At 49.0% G+C, this 17,220-nt stretch overlaps 1 protein-coding gene across 13 annotated transcripts in view; it reads right to left on the bottom strand.

The window, feature by feature from the left end:
* VAV2 (vav guanine nucleotide exchange factor 2) overlaps window positions 1-17,220 on the bottom strand; it is an 84,978-nt gene that overhangs the window by 30,322 nt on the left and 37,436 nt on the right. For 8 of the 13 annotated variants that reach the window (XR_013221247.1, XR_013221248.1, XM_077284823.1 and 5 more), the window contains exons 4-9: window positions 15,557-15,625; window positions 12,040-12,136; window positions 11,179-11,193; window positions 10,578-10,676; window positions 9,640-9,708; window positions 9,386-9,486 (exon numbers count right to left, since the gene is read on the bottom strand). Coding sequence is in view for 11 of the 13 variants with exons in the window: in XM_077284823.1 (XP_077140938.1) it covers window positions 9,386-9,486; window positions 9,640-9,708; window positions 10,578-10,676; window positions 11,179-11,193; window positions 12,040-12,136; window positions 15,557-15,625 (450 nt within the window). In the remaining 2 variants the exon portion in view is untranslated. The remainder of the gene's footprint in view (window positions 1-9,385; window positions 9,487-9,639; window positions 9,709-10,577; window positions 10,677-11,178; window positions 11,194-12,039; window positions 12,137-15,556; window positions 15,626-17,220) is intronic. The other 5 variants (XM_077284826.1, XM_077284830.1, XM_077284834.1 and 2 more) reach the window with 3 other exon arrangements.

Below are 17,220 nucleotides of genomic sequence, written 5' to 3'. Positions count from 1 at the left end.
ATCCCGCTGCATTTTGAAGTGGAGGGATGACTTCTAGAAGTCTGTCTCTTGGACATTTGTTTTTTATTTGGTCACTAAGTTCCTCCAGCCATTTAACCATGGCACGGGCAGTACAAGTAGCCGCTACTCCAGGTTTAAACGCCCAAGTTGAGGCCTCCCAAGTTGATTTTAGAAAGGCATCCGCCTTTTTATCTAGGGGGTCTTTTAGGGCCCCCATGTCCTCGAAGGGAAGTGCTATGCCCCTGGAGGTACTTGCGATAGCCGCGTCCAACTTAGGCGCCTTTTCCCATTTCTCGCAAATTTCCTCACTAAAGGGATATTTACGTTTTAAAGCCTGGGGAACTGAAATCTTTTTATTCGGTTTTTTCCATTCTTTTTTGATGAGATTTAGAATGTTATCATGAAACGGGAAAACTTTTCGTTTCTTATCCTCCAAATTACTGAACATAGAGTCCTGAACCGTTTGCTTCTCTTTTGGCGTCTCAACCCCCAGGGTGGACCTGACCAGTTTTAGCAACTTCCCCACATCTTCTGATAACACATAAGGCCGGCCACACTCTTCATCTGAAGAGTCCAGGTCCGAACCCTCGTCGGGCGGAAGCTCACCCAGTTCACCCTCGGATTCTACGTCAGATGCCTGGGCAGACGTAGGGAATGGGTTTACGGAGCTCTGCAATCCATGATGTTTTAACTGCTCCTTTACAGTGCTTTGTACTTCGCTTCTAACTATATCTTTTATATTCTGAAGCAAAGATGAAGACTCTTCAGACACAGTTTTTTCTATGCATGAGCGGCACATACGCTTTTCATACGTTTTGGGGAGGCTTCTATCACAGAGTGCACATACTTTATGCTTTTGTTTAGAGGTGACTTTTTTTCCCTGCATATATACAAAAAACACAGTGTCACTGACATGTTTTTTGCCTTACAAAGGCACTCACCCACCGGACCCTCAGTACCACGACAGGCTGTGGGATTTCAGCTGGGATCGTCGATTCCTTTAGATCTGCCATCCTGCAGGAGACTGTTCCCAGCGCCTGCTTGCCGCCTTGCAGTTTTAAATATGGCGGGCAGGAAGCGGTGTGTGCGCCTCTGAACTTCCTCCCCCCCGGGGAGTGTCAGCACACCGCTTCTTCAGCGTGTAGCGTCACTTCCGGTTCAATCCCGGAAGTTCCCCCATTCAGTCGGCGCCAGCGTCGTGATGGGAACGCTCACTCTTTTCCCTCGGCCCAGCCTCCGGCCAGGAGCGGACGCCGGGGAGTCCGCAGTGGGAAGGACGCACCTGCAGCTCCAGGTATGGAGGCGACGCACACACGCCGCCACCGCTGCTCCCACCGCGGACCTCGGTCAGAGACCGGCCAAGCACGGGAGACCTCTCCCCATGCAGCACCGCAGGTTCCCCGCAAGAACAGGAAACCAAACTGAGGAGAGAGGTGCCGCCCCCATCTTTTATCTCCTATGCAGGTTTCCTGTTCTTGGGGGCGGGACCATCTCTCATGTACCGGTGCTGTCATGGGGAAGGGAAAAATAAAAATGCTGTGCTAATGGAAAATTCCACACTGAATCCGCAGCGTGTTTAAAGGACTATGTCAATTCTTTGTGCATTTCTACAGCGTTTCTGCACTTATTCCATTACAGGAAAACGGAGGGGTAAAAAAAGCATAAAATCCGCAGCAAATCGGCAGTAAAAAAAAAACGCACAAAATCTGCATAAAAGCTCGCAGATTTTGACCATTTTCTGCCAAGAGATGCAGAATTCACATGGAAAATTCCATAGGCAAATCCGCAACGTGTGCACATACCCTAAGGCTGTGTGCACATGTTGCGGATTTTGGTGTGTGCATTTCCGCAGCGTTTTTTGAAGTGCGGAATTGCATCAAATTCACAGTGTAGTACAGTAACAATGATAGTCAATGGGAATTTGAGAATTGCTGTGCATATGCTGCGGAAAAATCTGCACGGATTCGCTGCGGTGTTTTTTCCGCAGCATGTCAATTCTTTGTGCAGAAACGCAGCGATTCTGCACCCATTGACTATACATTGAGTAAGGCAAATCCGCACATTAAGAAATGCATGACAATCCGCAAGAAATCCACATCAATTCCGCAAGCATTTTGGCCTGCGAATTATGTCAAGAGATGCAAATTCTGTGCGGAAAATTCCACAGGCCAATCTGCAACGTGAGCAGATACCCTAAGAAAGACGCTGGGTGAGAAGGAGACGTCTGTTGGTGCAATAGTAAGAAAATGGAAGAAATACAAAATGACTTAATTGACATCGATCTGGGGCACCATGCAAAATCTCACCTCGTGGGGTATCCTTAATCATGAAGAAGGTGAGAGGTCAGCCTAAACCTACACGGGGGGAACTGGTTAATGATCTCAAGGCAGCTGGGACCACGGTCACCAAGAAAACCACTGGTAAAGCATTACACCGTAAAGGTTTAAAATCCTGCAGTGCCCACAAGGCTCCCTGCTGAAGAAGGCACATGTGCAGGCCCATCTGAAGTTTGCCAGTGAACACCTGGATGATTCTGTGAGTGATTGGGAGAAGGTGCTGTGGTCAGATGAGACAAAAATTTAGCTCTTTGGCATTAACTGAACTCGCCGTTTTTGAAGGATGAGAAATGCTGCCTATGACCCAAAGAACGCCATCCCCACTGTCAAGCATGGAGGTTTCTCTGCTAAGGGCACAGGACTGAGGGGGCGTGTCCTAGCTGGCCATGTGAGTGGACACAGGGAAGAGTGCTCTCGCTGCTAAAGGGACAAATATCCTGTGCAAAAGTTGATTACCGGACTTTTTTGCCACAAACCGGTTAGCTGAAGGTCTGGGGAGCAAAGCGGTGCTGAGTGATGGATCCGGCATCAGAGGCAATGACCAGACGGAGGCAGAAGGATGCAGGTGCTGGTGATGCAGGAGCCAGCCAAGATGGCGCCGAGGTCAGAGAAGAAGCTGACAAGGAGAACGCCGCATGTCAACGGCGTATGGAGGTGGCGGCGAAGCTTCAGCAGTATGCCAGAGTGGAAGCTGCGGAGGAGGCAGAGCAAGGAACCGGAGCTGGAGCTGATAAGGAGGAGGATACAGTCCTGGCTGCACAGCATGAGGTACAGAGGGGGAAGGAGAGAGGCAGCATGGTGGGGGCAGGGGGGGGGGACCTGAAGGCTTAATGCAGAAAGAGGAGCCGACCCTCAGAGACGTTGTTGTGCTGATATCCTCGTGCCAGCAATCCTTGAATTCCCTAGCCCTGCAGATGCAGGAGGTAAAAGGGGACACAGCACAGATTAATGCAGCCCTGCAAAAGATGGACAGACGTATGGGAGCGGTGGAGGAGAGGGTGAGCACGGCAGAAGACCACATAGTTAAACTGCAAAAAGCTGAGAAAAAGTTCGCCCAAGCAATATCAGAGCTCGCAGCCAAGAATGAGGATCTGGAAAATAGATCCAGAAGGAATAATATACGTATAGTGGGGCTGTCTGAAAAGACTGAGGGGAGAAACCACACAGAGTTTGTTGAAAGCTGGCTGCTGGAGAAAATTGGTGGCACAGTGCTGACAAAAGTATTTGCTGTTGAAAGAGCTCTTAGGGTCCCGTTGCAGCACCCTGCCCCAGGAGCGAATCCCCGTACCATGCTTGCCAAAATACTGAACTACAGGGACAGAGACATTATCCTCAGAAAGGCTAGAGAAATGGAGGATCTGACGGCTGGAGGTCAAAAGATTGCCATCTACCTGGATTATTCTGCTGCGGTTCAGAAACAGAGGATGAAGTTCACTGGGGTTAAGAGACGACTGAGGGAACTAAGAGTGCAATACTCTATGCTGTTCCCCGCAAAGTTGAGACTGGTGGCTTTTGATAAGGTCCACTTTTTCCGGACACCAGAGGACGCTACCCAGTGGATTGATACTAATGCGAAAAAACTTAAGGGAAAGGACGATTGACATCTCGGCGAGATCCGGATGGGAGTTGTTTCTCTGTTGCTGGAGGAGGGATTTGCGTTTAATGGCACATTGGTTAAAGGGTTGAGCAGCTGTTGAGGGCTCGGCTGTGCCATATTGAGTGATTGACTGGAGGGGATAGTAACAATTAATAAGTATGGGGGAGGTGGGTTATGCCGGGTACTGCAAATTGGTTTGGTAATTTCTCTACATGTTTATTTAAGTTGGAATGTTGGGAAAAAAACAAAAACTGTGGGAGATTCGGATTGTTACTGCAGCGGGAGGCGCATGGAGAAAGTTAAGTAAGGGAGAGTGTTCGCAATGGGCGGTGGAGCCCCACTCTTGATGAGAGGAAGAATGTGTTGTATTGGGTGGGTTAGGGGGGCAAGTTGGGAGTTGGTAGGGGGGGTGGGAGGGATTAGACAGCTCATACTTGGAAAAGTGGATACTATGAAGGATGATGAGCCGTATGATGGGGGACCGCATTAAAATATTGAGTTGGAATGTAAGAGGCCTAGCGGATAAAACTCGGCGGGCGGCAAGTCTGCAGTATGTTCGAGAACAGAGGGTCTCAATGATATGCCTGCTGGAGACACATTTAGTGCGGGAAAAGGTGGATGTATTGAACAGGCGCTGGATACAGAGGGCATACCATTCTACCTACTCTAGGGGTGTGTCAGTGTTGGTACCTGTGGGAGTGCAGTATGAAGAGGTGATGGTACAGGAGGATGTGGATGGTCAGTATGTGGTGGTGCAATGCAAAATAAATGGAGTGTTGATGTGTATAGCGGCGATGTATATTCCGCCTCCATACTCAACTAAGAAAATCAGAGAGGTGCTGGAGAGGGTGGAAAGCTGGGGCCCGATACCATTTCTAATTATTGGGGATCTTAATAATATATGTGATGACTTTTGGGATAAAAATAAAAACTCCCAGAATAGGACAGTGGGACACATTACTACGTTTGGGACTTATATTCGTGAAGTGGGTATGACTGATCTATGGAGAGTTAGGCATGTTGGGGAAAGGGGGTATTCATGTTATTCACAGGCTCATGATACTCTATCCAGAATTGATTTGGCACTGGGCAACCGTCGGTTGGACACGATGGTAGGGGATGTGAGATATTTGCCTAGGGCCCTCTCAGACCATAGTCCAATTGAGGTGGAGTTTCGGCCGATGGGGACAGGGGCCGTGAACAGGAGAGTGTGGAAGATTCACCCTAACTGGCTGCACAATATAGATCTAGGTAAGATAAAACGGGAGTTGGTGGAATTTTTTGAGCTGAATGATGGGAGTGTAGATGCCCTTACTGTATGGGAAGCCATGAAGGCGTACTTAAGAGGGCTGTTGTTTAGAGACATTAGTAGATGTAAGCGGAAGTTGAGAGAGGCAGAGAAGGCAGCGATTGATGGGTTGAGGGCAGCGGAGGATGAGATGGTGACACTGGGTACTCCGGAAGCTGGGAAGAGATTAAAGGCAGCTCAAAGTCATCTGGAAGAAATTTTGCTGGGTAAAGCTGAAAGGAAGTGGGAATTCATGAAGCTGGCTTATTATCAGGAGGGTGAAACTGTAGGTCACATGCTGTCGCTGGTGGCTTCTGCACAGAGAAGTACTTCGTTAGTCCATTCTCTGGTTTCCGGAAGTGGTACGAGTGTCTCTGAGACTCCAGAGATTTTGGAGGTTTTTGCGGATTTTTACGAGGACCTATATTCCTCTCGGGTGGATGGGACGGTGGGAGACACAGTGGCGTTCCTTGAGGGACTGGTTGAGTGATGCAGATAGAGAGGGCTTGGAGGCTTCTATCACGGAGGAGGAACTGGGTCGGGCATTACAGTCTATGGCTAATGGGAAGGCGCCTGGAGTAGATGGGTTTCCTGCTGAGATCTATAAACATATGGGGGAGGTGCTAATTCCCAGATTAAAGGCGGTCCTAGAGGAGGCTAAGACTAGGGAGTGTCTGCCTGCATCCATGAGAGAGGCCATAATAGCGGTGATTCCTAAGGAGGGGAAAGACTTGGGGCAACCTGAGTCATACCGGCCAATCTCATTGCTCACTATAGATGTCAAGATTCTGGCCAAGGTGTTGGCGATGAGGTTGAAGAGTGTAATCTCCGGCCTGGTGCACCCAGACCAATCTGGCTTTATGCCTGATAGATCCACGGCGGTCAACCTACGGAGGCTATTTATGAATCTGCAGCTTAGGTCTGATAACTGTGGCCAGAGAGTTATTGCATCTTTAGACGCCCATAAGGCGTTCGACAGTGTGGAATGGGGATATCTCTGGCAGGTGTTGCAATATATGGGGTTTGGCTCACGGTTTGTGTCCTGGAATCGGCTGCTGTATTCGCAGCCGATGGCCAGAGTCCGGGTGAATGGGGAGTTATCACGGACTATACAATTAGCTAGAGGGACGAGGCAGGGGTGTCCGCTCTCTCCTCTTTTGTTTGCTGTGGCCGTGGAGCCATTAGCTGCTAAACTTCAACAGTCTGACGAGGTGTCTGGGTTTAAATATGGGATGATTGAAGAGAGGGTGGCGTTGTATGCGGACGGTATTCTACTGTTTCTAGCTGACCCGGTTGCTTCCTTGGGGGGGGGGGCTATTGGGATTATTGAAAGGCTTGGCTCACTGTCAGGACTGACGATAAACTGGGGTAAGTCTATTTTGTTTAAAGTGGACGACGTAGGGGAGGAGGCGAGTGAGCTGCTGGAGGATGGGCGACTGAAGGTGGTAAATCATTTTAAATATCTTGGGATATGGGTATCTATGCCGGTTACGGATTACATACATAGGAATCAGACTCCGATCTTAGGTGTTCTTAAGGCAAAAGTGGATGCTTGGGTTAAGCTGCATTTATCTGTGGTGGGCAGGGTGAATCTTATCAAAATGATTTTGATGCCGAAGATTCTGTATGTTCTTCATAATGCGCCAGTTTGGATACCGCGCGGGAAATTTTGGCAGATTAACTCCCTGTTCAGGAATTTGGTATGGGGGAGACAACATCCACGTATCAGACTGGAGACACTTCAGCGACCCAAAGAAGATGGGGGCTTGGCATTGCCTAACCCTGAAGTATATTTTCTTGCAGCCCAGAGTCAGCACTTAAAGGGCTGGGCGCATGAAGGGTCGTCCGGGGCGGTACAGCAATTAATGGAAAAGGTGACAAAAAGAAGGCCAGCAGTACAATGTCTGGAGGATGGCTCCCTGGGGGCTTTGGGGAAATTGTATCCGACTATGTTATTTATATGTAAGCTGTGGGGTAGACTAAAACATATACGTGGGATTACGGGTCTGACCAGATTCTCCCCGCTATGGCATAATAATAATTTAAAGGAGTTTGTGGCAATGGGGGTACTACCAGAATGGCAGGCCAAGGGGATTCAATATGTCTATCAGATAATTGAGCAGGGAGAGTTGAAATCCTTTTCCCAATTGCAGGTGGAATTTGATCTCGGGCTTGCGGGGGAATATCAATATTTGTGGATGAGACATGCATTTGGAGCTCAGAATAGGGACGGAGGCATCAGAATTCAAAGGGATATAGTGTTAGAGTATGTGTGTGGTGAAGGGACTACTGGGGGGGTTATTTCCACTCTTTATAAAGACTTGCTGCACACTTTCCTGTTAAGGTTTCCAATACTGGCGAGAGCTAAGTGGGAGAGGGATCTGGGCCCAATGGAGAATGAAACTTGGGAGTCGGTGCTGGAGTGGGTTCCACGGCTGTCTCTGAGCGAGCCGTATAGGCTGTCACAGCTTTATGTAATACACAGAGTTTACAAATCTCCGAAGGTGTTATATAAGGCAGGCTTGCGTGACGATTCTGAGTGCCCGAGGTGTAAATCTACAGATGCAGATATATTTCATATGATGTGGACGTGTCCGAGACTGGCTGCTTTTTGGTTGGTAGTTTTGAGTAGTGTGGAAGGAGCATACAGATGCACGGTGCCAAGGGACCCTATGGTGTGCTTGCTGGGGTTCGTGGATGAGATTGGAGTGGATAACAACCTGAAGACAGCTATTGCCAAATTGCTGTATATAGCCCGGAAGGTAATAGCGCGAAATTGGATTAAGGACGAGCCGCCTTCAAGAAGAGAATTCCTCCAATATGTGAAGCAGGGCCTGAAACTGGAAAAGGTGTTTTATCAGAAAAGAGGGAAAATTGAAATGTTCGATAAGCTGTGGTCTCCGTGGCTTGCCATGGGATAGGTTTGTTATAGAGACCGGGTGAATCAAGACCCTGAATTGGTGAAAACATAACACGTGGCCTATGGTCCTAACTGAGGGGACAGTCATCCTATAGATTTGAGTGTGGAGCTATTAAACAAGGTGGGCTGTCTTATTGGGGGGGGCGGGATAAGTTGGGATTGCGGGGTTCGTTTGGTGGGAAAACTTTGTACTGAAAGCAAGAATGTAACATGTCAATTGTAATGTTATTCTTAATAAACACTGACCCATGACATACAGCCAAGGCAACAAAGAAGTGGCTCAAAAAGAAGCACATGAAGGTCATGGAGTGGCCTAGCCAGTCTCCAGACCTTAATCCCATAGAAAATTTATGGAGGGAGTTGAAGCTCCGAGTTGCCAAGCGACAGCCTCAAAATCTTAATGATTTAGAGATGATCTGCTAAGAGGAGTGGACCAAAATTGCTCGACATGTGCGCAAGCCTCATCATCAACTACAAAAAACGTCTGACTGCTGTGATTGCCAACAAGGGTTTTGCCACCAAGTATTAAGTCTTGTTTTCCAGAGGGATCAAATACTCTCACTGCAAAATGCAAATAAATTTATATAATTTATAAAATGTGATTTTCAGGATTTTATTTTTTTATATTCTATCTCTCAATGTTAAAATGAACCTACCCTTAAAATTATAGACTGTTCATGTCTTTGTCAGTGGCCAAACTTTCAAAATCAGCAAGGGATCAAATACTTATTTCCCCTACTGTATACAGGAGGAGTGTTAATATGCAGTGTCGGCATATACAAGACGAGCGTTACCTGGCAGGGTCCCTATATACAGGAGGAGAACTACTGTGCAGGGTCTGTAGATACAGGAGGATCGTTACTGTGCAGGGTCTATATATACAGGAGGAGTGGTACTGTGCAGGGTCCGTATGTACAGGAGGAGTGGTAGTGTGCAGGGACAGTATTAGCTGTACTGTCTGTATCTACGCTGTGCAGGTACCAGTCAATCAGACGCTGCAGGCAGGAAGGCTGAAGAGGAAAAATGCTCTTGCTGGACGGAACTACTGACATTCTACTTTCCACTAGATGGCGATAATGATGTAGAGAACAGTGCTCAGGACAGAACAGGAGAAATAAGCGCACAGCGCCCCCAGCCTGCAGGCATCTACGCCGCACAGCGCCCCCATCCTACAGGCATCTACGCCGCATAGTGCCCCCATCTGTACATACATCGTACACATTGTCCTGGTGATTATAACTCACTTCTCCTTGTAGTCCAGGAAGACCTGGCCGATGCTGCTGCCCCCGGACATGATGGAGATGTTGATGGTTTTCAGGAAGTTGGAATGAACTTTAAGGAGTTCCTGAGGAGCAGAGAATAACACCTGACCGTGAGCAACGGACAGGACAGACAACACAGCTGGAAAGCATAACTTGCAGTCTATGCCTGTAATAAATCTGCGGCCATTACTCACAATCCAGAGCAGCCCCAGCAGCCATACTGTATCCTGACTCACCTCCAGATTGATGAAGATGACTGTGAACTCTGCTGGGGTCAGGATGTGCTTCAGGGGCACCATGTAATTCTGAGGGGTAGATACGAGATTAGCGCAGGTCACACACTTATTGCACTGCAGAGCATATAAATGTTGTGGTCAAATGACAGCGGGACAAGAACCCCACACTGTGTGATGTGGTCTGTTCTCCAGGACCCTTCCTCTCCTGGACGTCTATGTATTGGGGGTCTCTGATCTCTGGGGAACGCTCCTCTCCTTAACCTCTATGTATTGGGGAAGTGGGAGGGTCTCTGATCTCCATGGGCCAATTCTCTTCTGGATCTCTATGTATTGGGGGGTCACTGATATCTGGGATCCCGTCCTCTCTTGGTCCTCTATGTATTGGGGATATCTGGGACTATATGTATTGGGGGTTTTGGATCTCCGAGGGCCACTTCTCTACTGAAACCCCTATACACTGGGGTTCTCTGATCATTGGGCCCTCCTCTCCTGGACCTTTATGTATGGGGGGTCTCTGATCTCCGGGGGACGCTCCTCTCCTTAACCTCTATGTATTGGGGGAAGAGGGAGGGTCTCTGATCTCCAGGGGCCAATTCTCTTCTGGATCTCTATGTATTGGGGGTCTCTGATATCTGGGAGCCGATCCTCTATGTAATGGGGATCTCTGATATCTGGGGGCCTTTATTCTCCTGGGCCTATATGCATTGAGTGTTTCTGATCTCCGAGGTCCACTCCTCTACTGGACCCCTATATATTGGGGTTCTCTGATATCTGGACCCTCCTCTCCTGGACCGTTATGTATTGGCGGTTGTGAATCTCAGGGGGCCGTTCCTCACCCTAACCTCTAGGTATTGGGGGGTCTCTGGTCAGCAGGCACCGCTGTTCTATTCTTAGCGGCCTTCAGGGCTCATATATGATTAATGGCAGGCAGCACTCACGAGGCGGATCTCCTCCAGCGTGCGGCAGTAGCGCTCCTCGGTGTCGCGGATCTCCAGCAGGCAGCAGTTCCTTTTGTCGTCTTCAGTCATACCCATCTTCTGAGAGAGAAATGTGATAAACCCTCAGATACAGGAGCACAATCATCAACAGTCCTGCAGGATCTCTGCTTGCACTCAATATAAACACGCAGGCCCTCTCCTCTGTTACAATGTATCAGTGCAGGTCCATGTATGAGTGTGGGGTCCAGGATGGTTACCTCTAGACTGGATACACTGTAACAAACCTTCAGCTCTGAGCAGATCTAGGTGAGGACGAGTTTCTGCCATGAGATGTAATTTAATGTTTCCATTCACGGGCAAAAAGCAGAGTTCCTGAAAATGGCGATGAAGCAAAACCCAAAGTCTGGAATCTGCCCAGAAATTCCACAGTGAAATGACGGGTGACGGTTGGACGTTCTGCATATGGAGAGGATGGATGATAATTGGCGCAGATGGTTGGATCATTAATAATCCTCATCACCTCCCAGAATGGATGACCTCTCCTGACCACATGAAACAGGGAATACGCTACCACTCTACCCACACGTAGAGCCGGCCTTACCTGCATGTAACGAATCTGCCGCATGTGAGGGGGAAGGGAGATGAGAAAACCGTGAGAACAATATAACAGCAGACACGCTGGGGGTTGTAGTTCTCCAGTGCTATGTAATTACACAGCTGGGACCATTCTACATTCACCACCTCTACTCCTCTCAGCGCCAAACGGGGCCAGACCAGCGCAAGACGGGGGACAGAGCGGGGTAGAGCAAGACAGATGCCAAAAGAGTATAAGACAGGGGCCAGAGGTGGGGCAAGACGGATGCCAGGGGATCAAAAGTAGACGAGGGGGGGGCGCAAGACAAGGAAAAGGGGGGGCACAAAACAAGGAAAAGGGGGGGTGGGTGCACAAGACAAGGAAAAGGGGGGGGGGCGCAAGACAAGGAAGGGGGGGGCGCAAGACAAGGAAAAGGGGGGCTCGAAGACAAGTACGACGGGTGGGGGGCTCGCAAGACAAGGACGACCGGGTGGGGGGCTCGCAAGACAAGGACGACGGGGGGAAGGGGGTTTTGATGGGCGCAAGACAAGGACGACCGGGGTGGGGTGGCTTGTGGGCGCAAGACAAGGATGACTGGGAAGGGGGGAGAGCGCAAGACAATGATAAGAGAGGGACAGAACAGAGGGGGGCCACTGGGGCACGAGGTGGGGGGGGGAGGAGTCAGTGGCGAGCAAGGCGGGGGGCCAAGGAGCATTATGCCACAATGGTCAGCACCAACTTTCTGCTCTGTGGACATGAAGAGCCGTGGAGGCACGAAGGACACAAACGCCATTCACTTCTACAGGTGAGTAATGGCCTCAAACAAAGATGAGGTAGCAAAGGGAGGTGGCAGCACAGGAAGGCGATGCTGGTGTCGCGGTTTCTCACCATCGGCTGCTGATTTTCCACTTTGATGATGTCTTCGTAAATGTCGTCCTCCTCGCAAGGAACATCATATGTGTCGTTCTCCCCCAAGTCATGTTCACTGCAGTGAAAAAAAAAAAAGCATCAGCACGACTGGACGCAGGGGAACTTCACCTGCAACAACCCCCATTATCAACTCCTCCACCAGTCACCTACAGATAATTCCTCATCACATGGCATCTGTCTCACAATGTATAATCCCCATCAGCCCCATCCCCGGGAGCTTTCCTACCCCCACATTTTCCAAATGTTTCACACTAAGCATTTTATAGTTCTGACAGGTATATAAGAAAGAGTTCTTTCCAGTTAGAGCAGTCAGACAGTGGGATGATGGCCACAAGAGGCAGTTAGATCTGCATTGTGGGCGATAACCAGTGATAGAGACTGTTGATCTGGTAAGGGCCGGGGCCGTAGACAGGAGGCTTTATTCATCCTACATAACTATAATTCACAGAAATCTCTGTTGCCCACTCCCCATCCTGTACAATCCGCCAGGGGCGCAGACATCTTTTGGTTAGGGCCGCAGGTTACAGATGCGTTACAGCGAACGTCACGCCAGGACAATCCTAACATTTATTCTAAACCCTAACAACCGCCGGTAACCTCGCACATGGGAAGGTCACCCCTGCTGGCAGGATCCGCCACTCACTATGGAGAACCGTGGGTTATCGTTTTCCCCAACCCTGGGAGTATGGATGCAACCTGAAATACACGTGACACGGCCTCACTGTTGTCAAGATCTCTGCTAATTCTTGCTGACATCAAGACACTGAACACCATCCTGACTGCTCACAGCTGAGGGTTTGTTACAGTATCCAGTCTCCACTGTGAATGTAACAAATAATATGGAAGATTGGATGCACTGATACACTGTAACGAACCCTCTGCTGTGAGCAGGATGAGGTCCAGAGACTGGCAGATGGTAGGAATGATCCAGGGCCGCATCAGTCATTAGATGCCAATATGGCGGCTCCATCGTCTGCGGCTGTCTGATATATCAGGTGACCACTCATCACCGTCGTCTGCTCCATCTGTTAACTATGCTTCTCCACCGGTCGCCATCTGTGTGACTAATGACGCAATATCCCACGAGACGCCGCGGCTGCAGTCACATGACAAGCGCCGCGAACACTGGTGATAGACCAGTAAAAGGGGCAGAAGTGATGCAGCGAGGGGCTAACATCCCCCAGAGAGGTCCTTATAAACAGCAGACTATGGCACAGGGGGTGGTCAGCATGGTGCACACCTGCTCTGCCATACTGCGCCCCTGTAGCCTCCCCAGGAATAATCTACAATGTCCACATTGCTCCTGACCTCATTCTCTGCTCTGGACACAGCGCGGGTTTCGGGATTTTGCACCATTCTCTATTTATGGAGAGCTTCCGAGAACAAAATCAGGAACATTTTGTCTCACACAATTAACCCAATGATGACATTTACATTTATTTTGAGATTTTTTTGTTCACTCATCACCTCCGAAATATCCAGATAATACAAATTGTCTTTGTCACTCCCCATAATCAAAGTGAACTGTCACTGTGGCCGTTGTACGGAGTGGATCTGCAGTGCTGCGGGCGTGACAAGGTTAATTGATGGCGATTTCTCCCTCTAGGCGGCCGGTGGAGCGTGCGCTTCTGTCTCGGCGCAGGTTGTCAGCACAGCTCAGCCGGCTGCTACTTTTTGCCTCAGGCGGCAATCAGGAGCCACGAACCTCGCTGTCCGGAGGGGAAAACATGTTAGGAAACCACATGCAGAATAAATCTGTGCAAGCTGGAAGAAGTGGCGCAGGAGAGGAAGGGACCCCACAAACCAGAGGAAAATCTGCAGAACAGCAACTGCAGCTCTGGAGGTGACTGCAGTGTAAGACACAACGTAACAGCAGAATAGTGACTGCAGCTCTGGAGGTGACTGGGGATAAGACAATATAAAAGCTGAATAGTGACCGCAGCTCTGGAGGTGACTGGAGGATAAGACAATATAAAAGCTGAATAGTGACCGCAGCTCTGGAGGTGACTGGAGGATAAGACAATATAACAGCAGAATAGTGACTGCAGCTCTGGAGGTGACTGGGGGATAAGACAATATAACAGCTGAATAGTGACCGCAGCTCTGGTGGTGACTGTAGGATAAGACAAAATATAACAGCAAAATAGGGATTGCAGCTCTGGAGGTGACTGGAGGATAAGACAATATAACAGCAGAATAGTGACTGCAGCTCTGAAGGTGTCAGGGGGATAAGACAATATAACAGCTGAATAGTACCTGCAGCTCTGTAGATGACTGAGGGATAAGACAATATAACAGCAGAATAGGGACTGCAGCTCTGGAGGTGACAGGGGGGATAAGACAATATAACAGCTGAATAGTACCTGCAGCTCTGTAGATGACTGAGGGATAAGACAATATAACAGCAGAATAGTGACTGGAGGATAAGACAATATAACAGCAGAATAGTGACTGCAGCTCTGGAGGTGACAGGGGGATAAGACAATATAACAGCAGAACAGTGACTGCAGCTCCGGAGGCGACTGGGGGATAAGACAATATAACAGCAGAATAGGGACGGCAGCTCCGGAGGTGACTGGGGGATAAGATAATATAACAGCAGAATAGTGACTGCAGCTCCGTAGGCGACTGGGGGATAAGACAATATAACAGCAGAATAGTGACTGCAGCTCCGTAGGCGACTGGGGGATAAGACAATATAACAGCAGAATAGTGACTGCAGCTCTGGATGTGACTGGGGGATAAGACAATATAACAGCAGAATAGTGACTGCAGCTCCGTAGGCGACTGGGGGATAAGACAATATAACAGCAGAATAGTGACTGCAGCTCTGGATGTGACTGGAGGATAAGACCTGATGTAACAAAATACAGACTAAAGCTTTGGAGGTCACAGGAATGAAGAAAGCAACCAGCAGCACTGTATCAACAGACACAAAGTGGAAAGCTTCAAGAAACTCACTTGAAAATAATCCATTAAGTAGTGAATCCAAGTCCCGGGAGAAAAAGTCAAACACAATTAATTCTGCCATATAAAAGATAATGTTTTGACAACAACGTCTATATGAAGTGCTTGACAAAGATCTTTTCGATAAGTGGAAACGTTGTTTATGGCAGAATAAAGGTTGCTTTCATTTTTCACTGGGGCGTGGACGAAGTCTCTCCCTACGTAAAGATCTGGAGGTGACAGCGTTCTTGGAAGCAACGCCGTGACATAATTAGTGGCGGGTCTATTCAGGCTCCGCCCATTATGATGGGAAGCTGATCACATGACATAGTAGGACAAAATGGCCACAGCCCGGATCGCACCACCTTCTGAATCTAGCGGACCGTGCTAAGTAGATGGATAAGGGAAAGAGGTACAACACAATGGTTTATTCTACATTGAGGGCCCTGGGTAATAACCCCCAGAGGGGTAGTGTTCTCAGCAGGTTGTCCCTGCTCCTCGTTGTTGCCTTTGTTGTTATAATACTCACTCGGCAAGCTCCTCCAGGCTGCGGTACACGTCGTCATCGTTCTCAGTCGTGTCTTCAGAGGGGAACGATCTGAAAGGAGAAGAAATTACAAATTATCCATGCAGGTCTGTTCAGACAGGAGGGGGTTAAACCGGCTCAGCAATCACCAGCTACTGTTCCCAGTTATCAGCCTGGTGACAGATGATCACAACACCCTGAGACTGTGTGGGATGATCAGAATTAAGTGTCCACACGACACTGCGGCCGCTCGTCTCCGTCCGGTGATGTCGCTGCGCTCTGCGGATGGCTCTGGGGGGATCAATCACCTCGGGGTGGGACCGCAGTCAGTGCAGAGCCTTTATTTGTTACCCTGCTCAGTAATCCGAGCCCAGCAACCATCAGCGGCTGTGTAAAGTATGGGGGAAAAGCAGCAGCCTGAGACAATGTAGCCAATCGGAGAGCACAAACAGGAGAAATCCTGTGGCCGGCTCTCAGCGCTCGCTCACACGTCAGGTATTCACAGCACTAGTACCTATGATAATCTATAGCACGTCTAATTTCTTCCTTGGACTGGATGGTGGCACATAAGCACAGAGACTTGACGATATTAATCAGAAAAAATCAAAGCCTCACCCTTTTGTTTCCTTTATAGGTAACAAAGTCTCAGCGGACACAGGGGCGCACAATATTAATCAGAGTGTCGGACAGAAGTCTAGGGGTCAGTGAGAAAAGTGGACAGCACTCAGATTCCCTCCGTGTGCTACAGTTTTTCATGGAAGCTGGAGAAAACGGTTTCCTTTCAGAGAAAAAACATTGAAATTCGGACTAAGCTCTGATGAAAAAGACTGTAAGATATCACTGCCATGTGAATGAGCCCTTTAGGTGCAGACAAGGGCATACAGTCCATTCTGTGACTGCAAGCAGAGATCTTGTAAACAGAGATGCATTGGTCTATTAGGTAGGATCGCTAGTAGTGGTGTGTGGGGGAGGCGTATGCTATCGGCAGACTCCCACATATTGCAAATGGAGCTGCCCGCTTGCTGATCACATATAGAGAGGTCACTGATGACTGCAAACAATTGCTGCATCAGAACAGATCGAGCAAGCAGAGGCCACAGACACCGCGGGACAAAGGGGCGGAGCAATAACGGCGCCAGTGACTTTGGGTAGAACGCACAGACCCCATACTGAGAGCAGTGTCAGGTGACCGTGTATAAGGGGCGCAGTGACATGATGCAGCGGGTGTTCCCGGGGTTCACACCTTTTCTTGCTGTGTTACACAGCCGCCATCATCTCCTTCGAGGTATGGCTGCTCCAGAAGTCGTCAGACACCAACAACGTCACCAAACAACCTAACACTGGACCGCACCGATCATCCTGGTTCACAGGCAGTTTCTGTCATATCTGTATCTGGATGGTGAATACAATGCCAAAACAAGCAGTGAACACTGACAGGAAGAACAGCGAGAAGGACGGGGGGGAAGATGTAACTTTATATAATGCAGCTTCAGATGCCATTCAGAGTCTGTGGAAAGTTGGGTGACGTTGTGGATCTCCTGGGTTGACTGGATCCTACTATTTGCATTATGATGAATCCTAGGCCATGTGGGTTTTTAAATGGATGACTGGCTGGGCTGAGGCATGTACAATATGGGGGTGTCCGTCTGCTACCGCCACGGTATGAA

This window comes from Ranitomeya variabilis, chromosome 2, assembly GCF_051348905.1.
Source record: "Ranitomeya variabilis isolate aRanVar5 chromosome 2, aRanVar5.hap1, whole genome shotgun sequence".
Lineage (NCBI taxonomy): Eukaryota > Metazoa > Chordata > Amphibia > Anura > Dendrobatidae > Ranitomeya > Ranitomeya variabilis.
The sequence above is the reverse complement of the archived record's forward strand: the minus strand, read 5'-3'. Positions and strand labels throughout refer to the sequence as shown.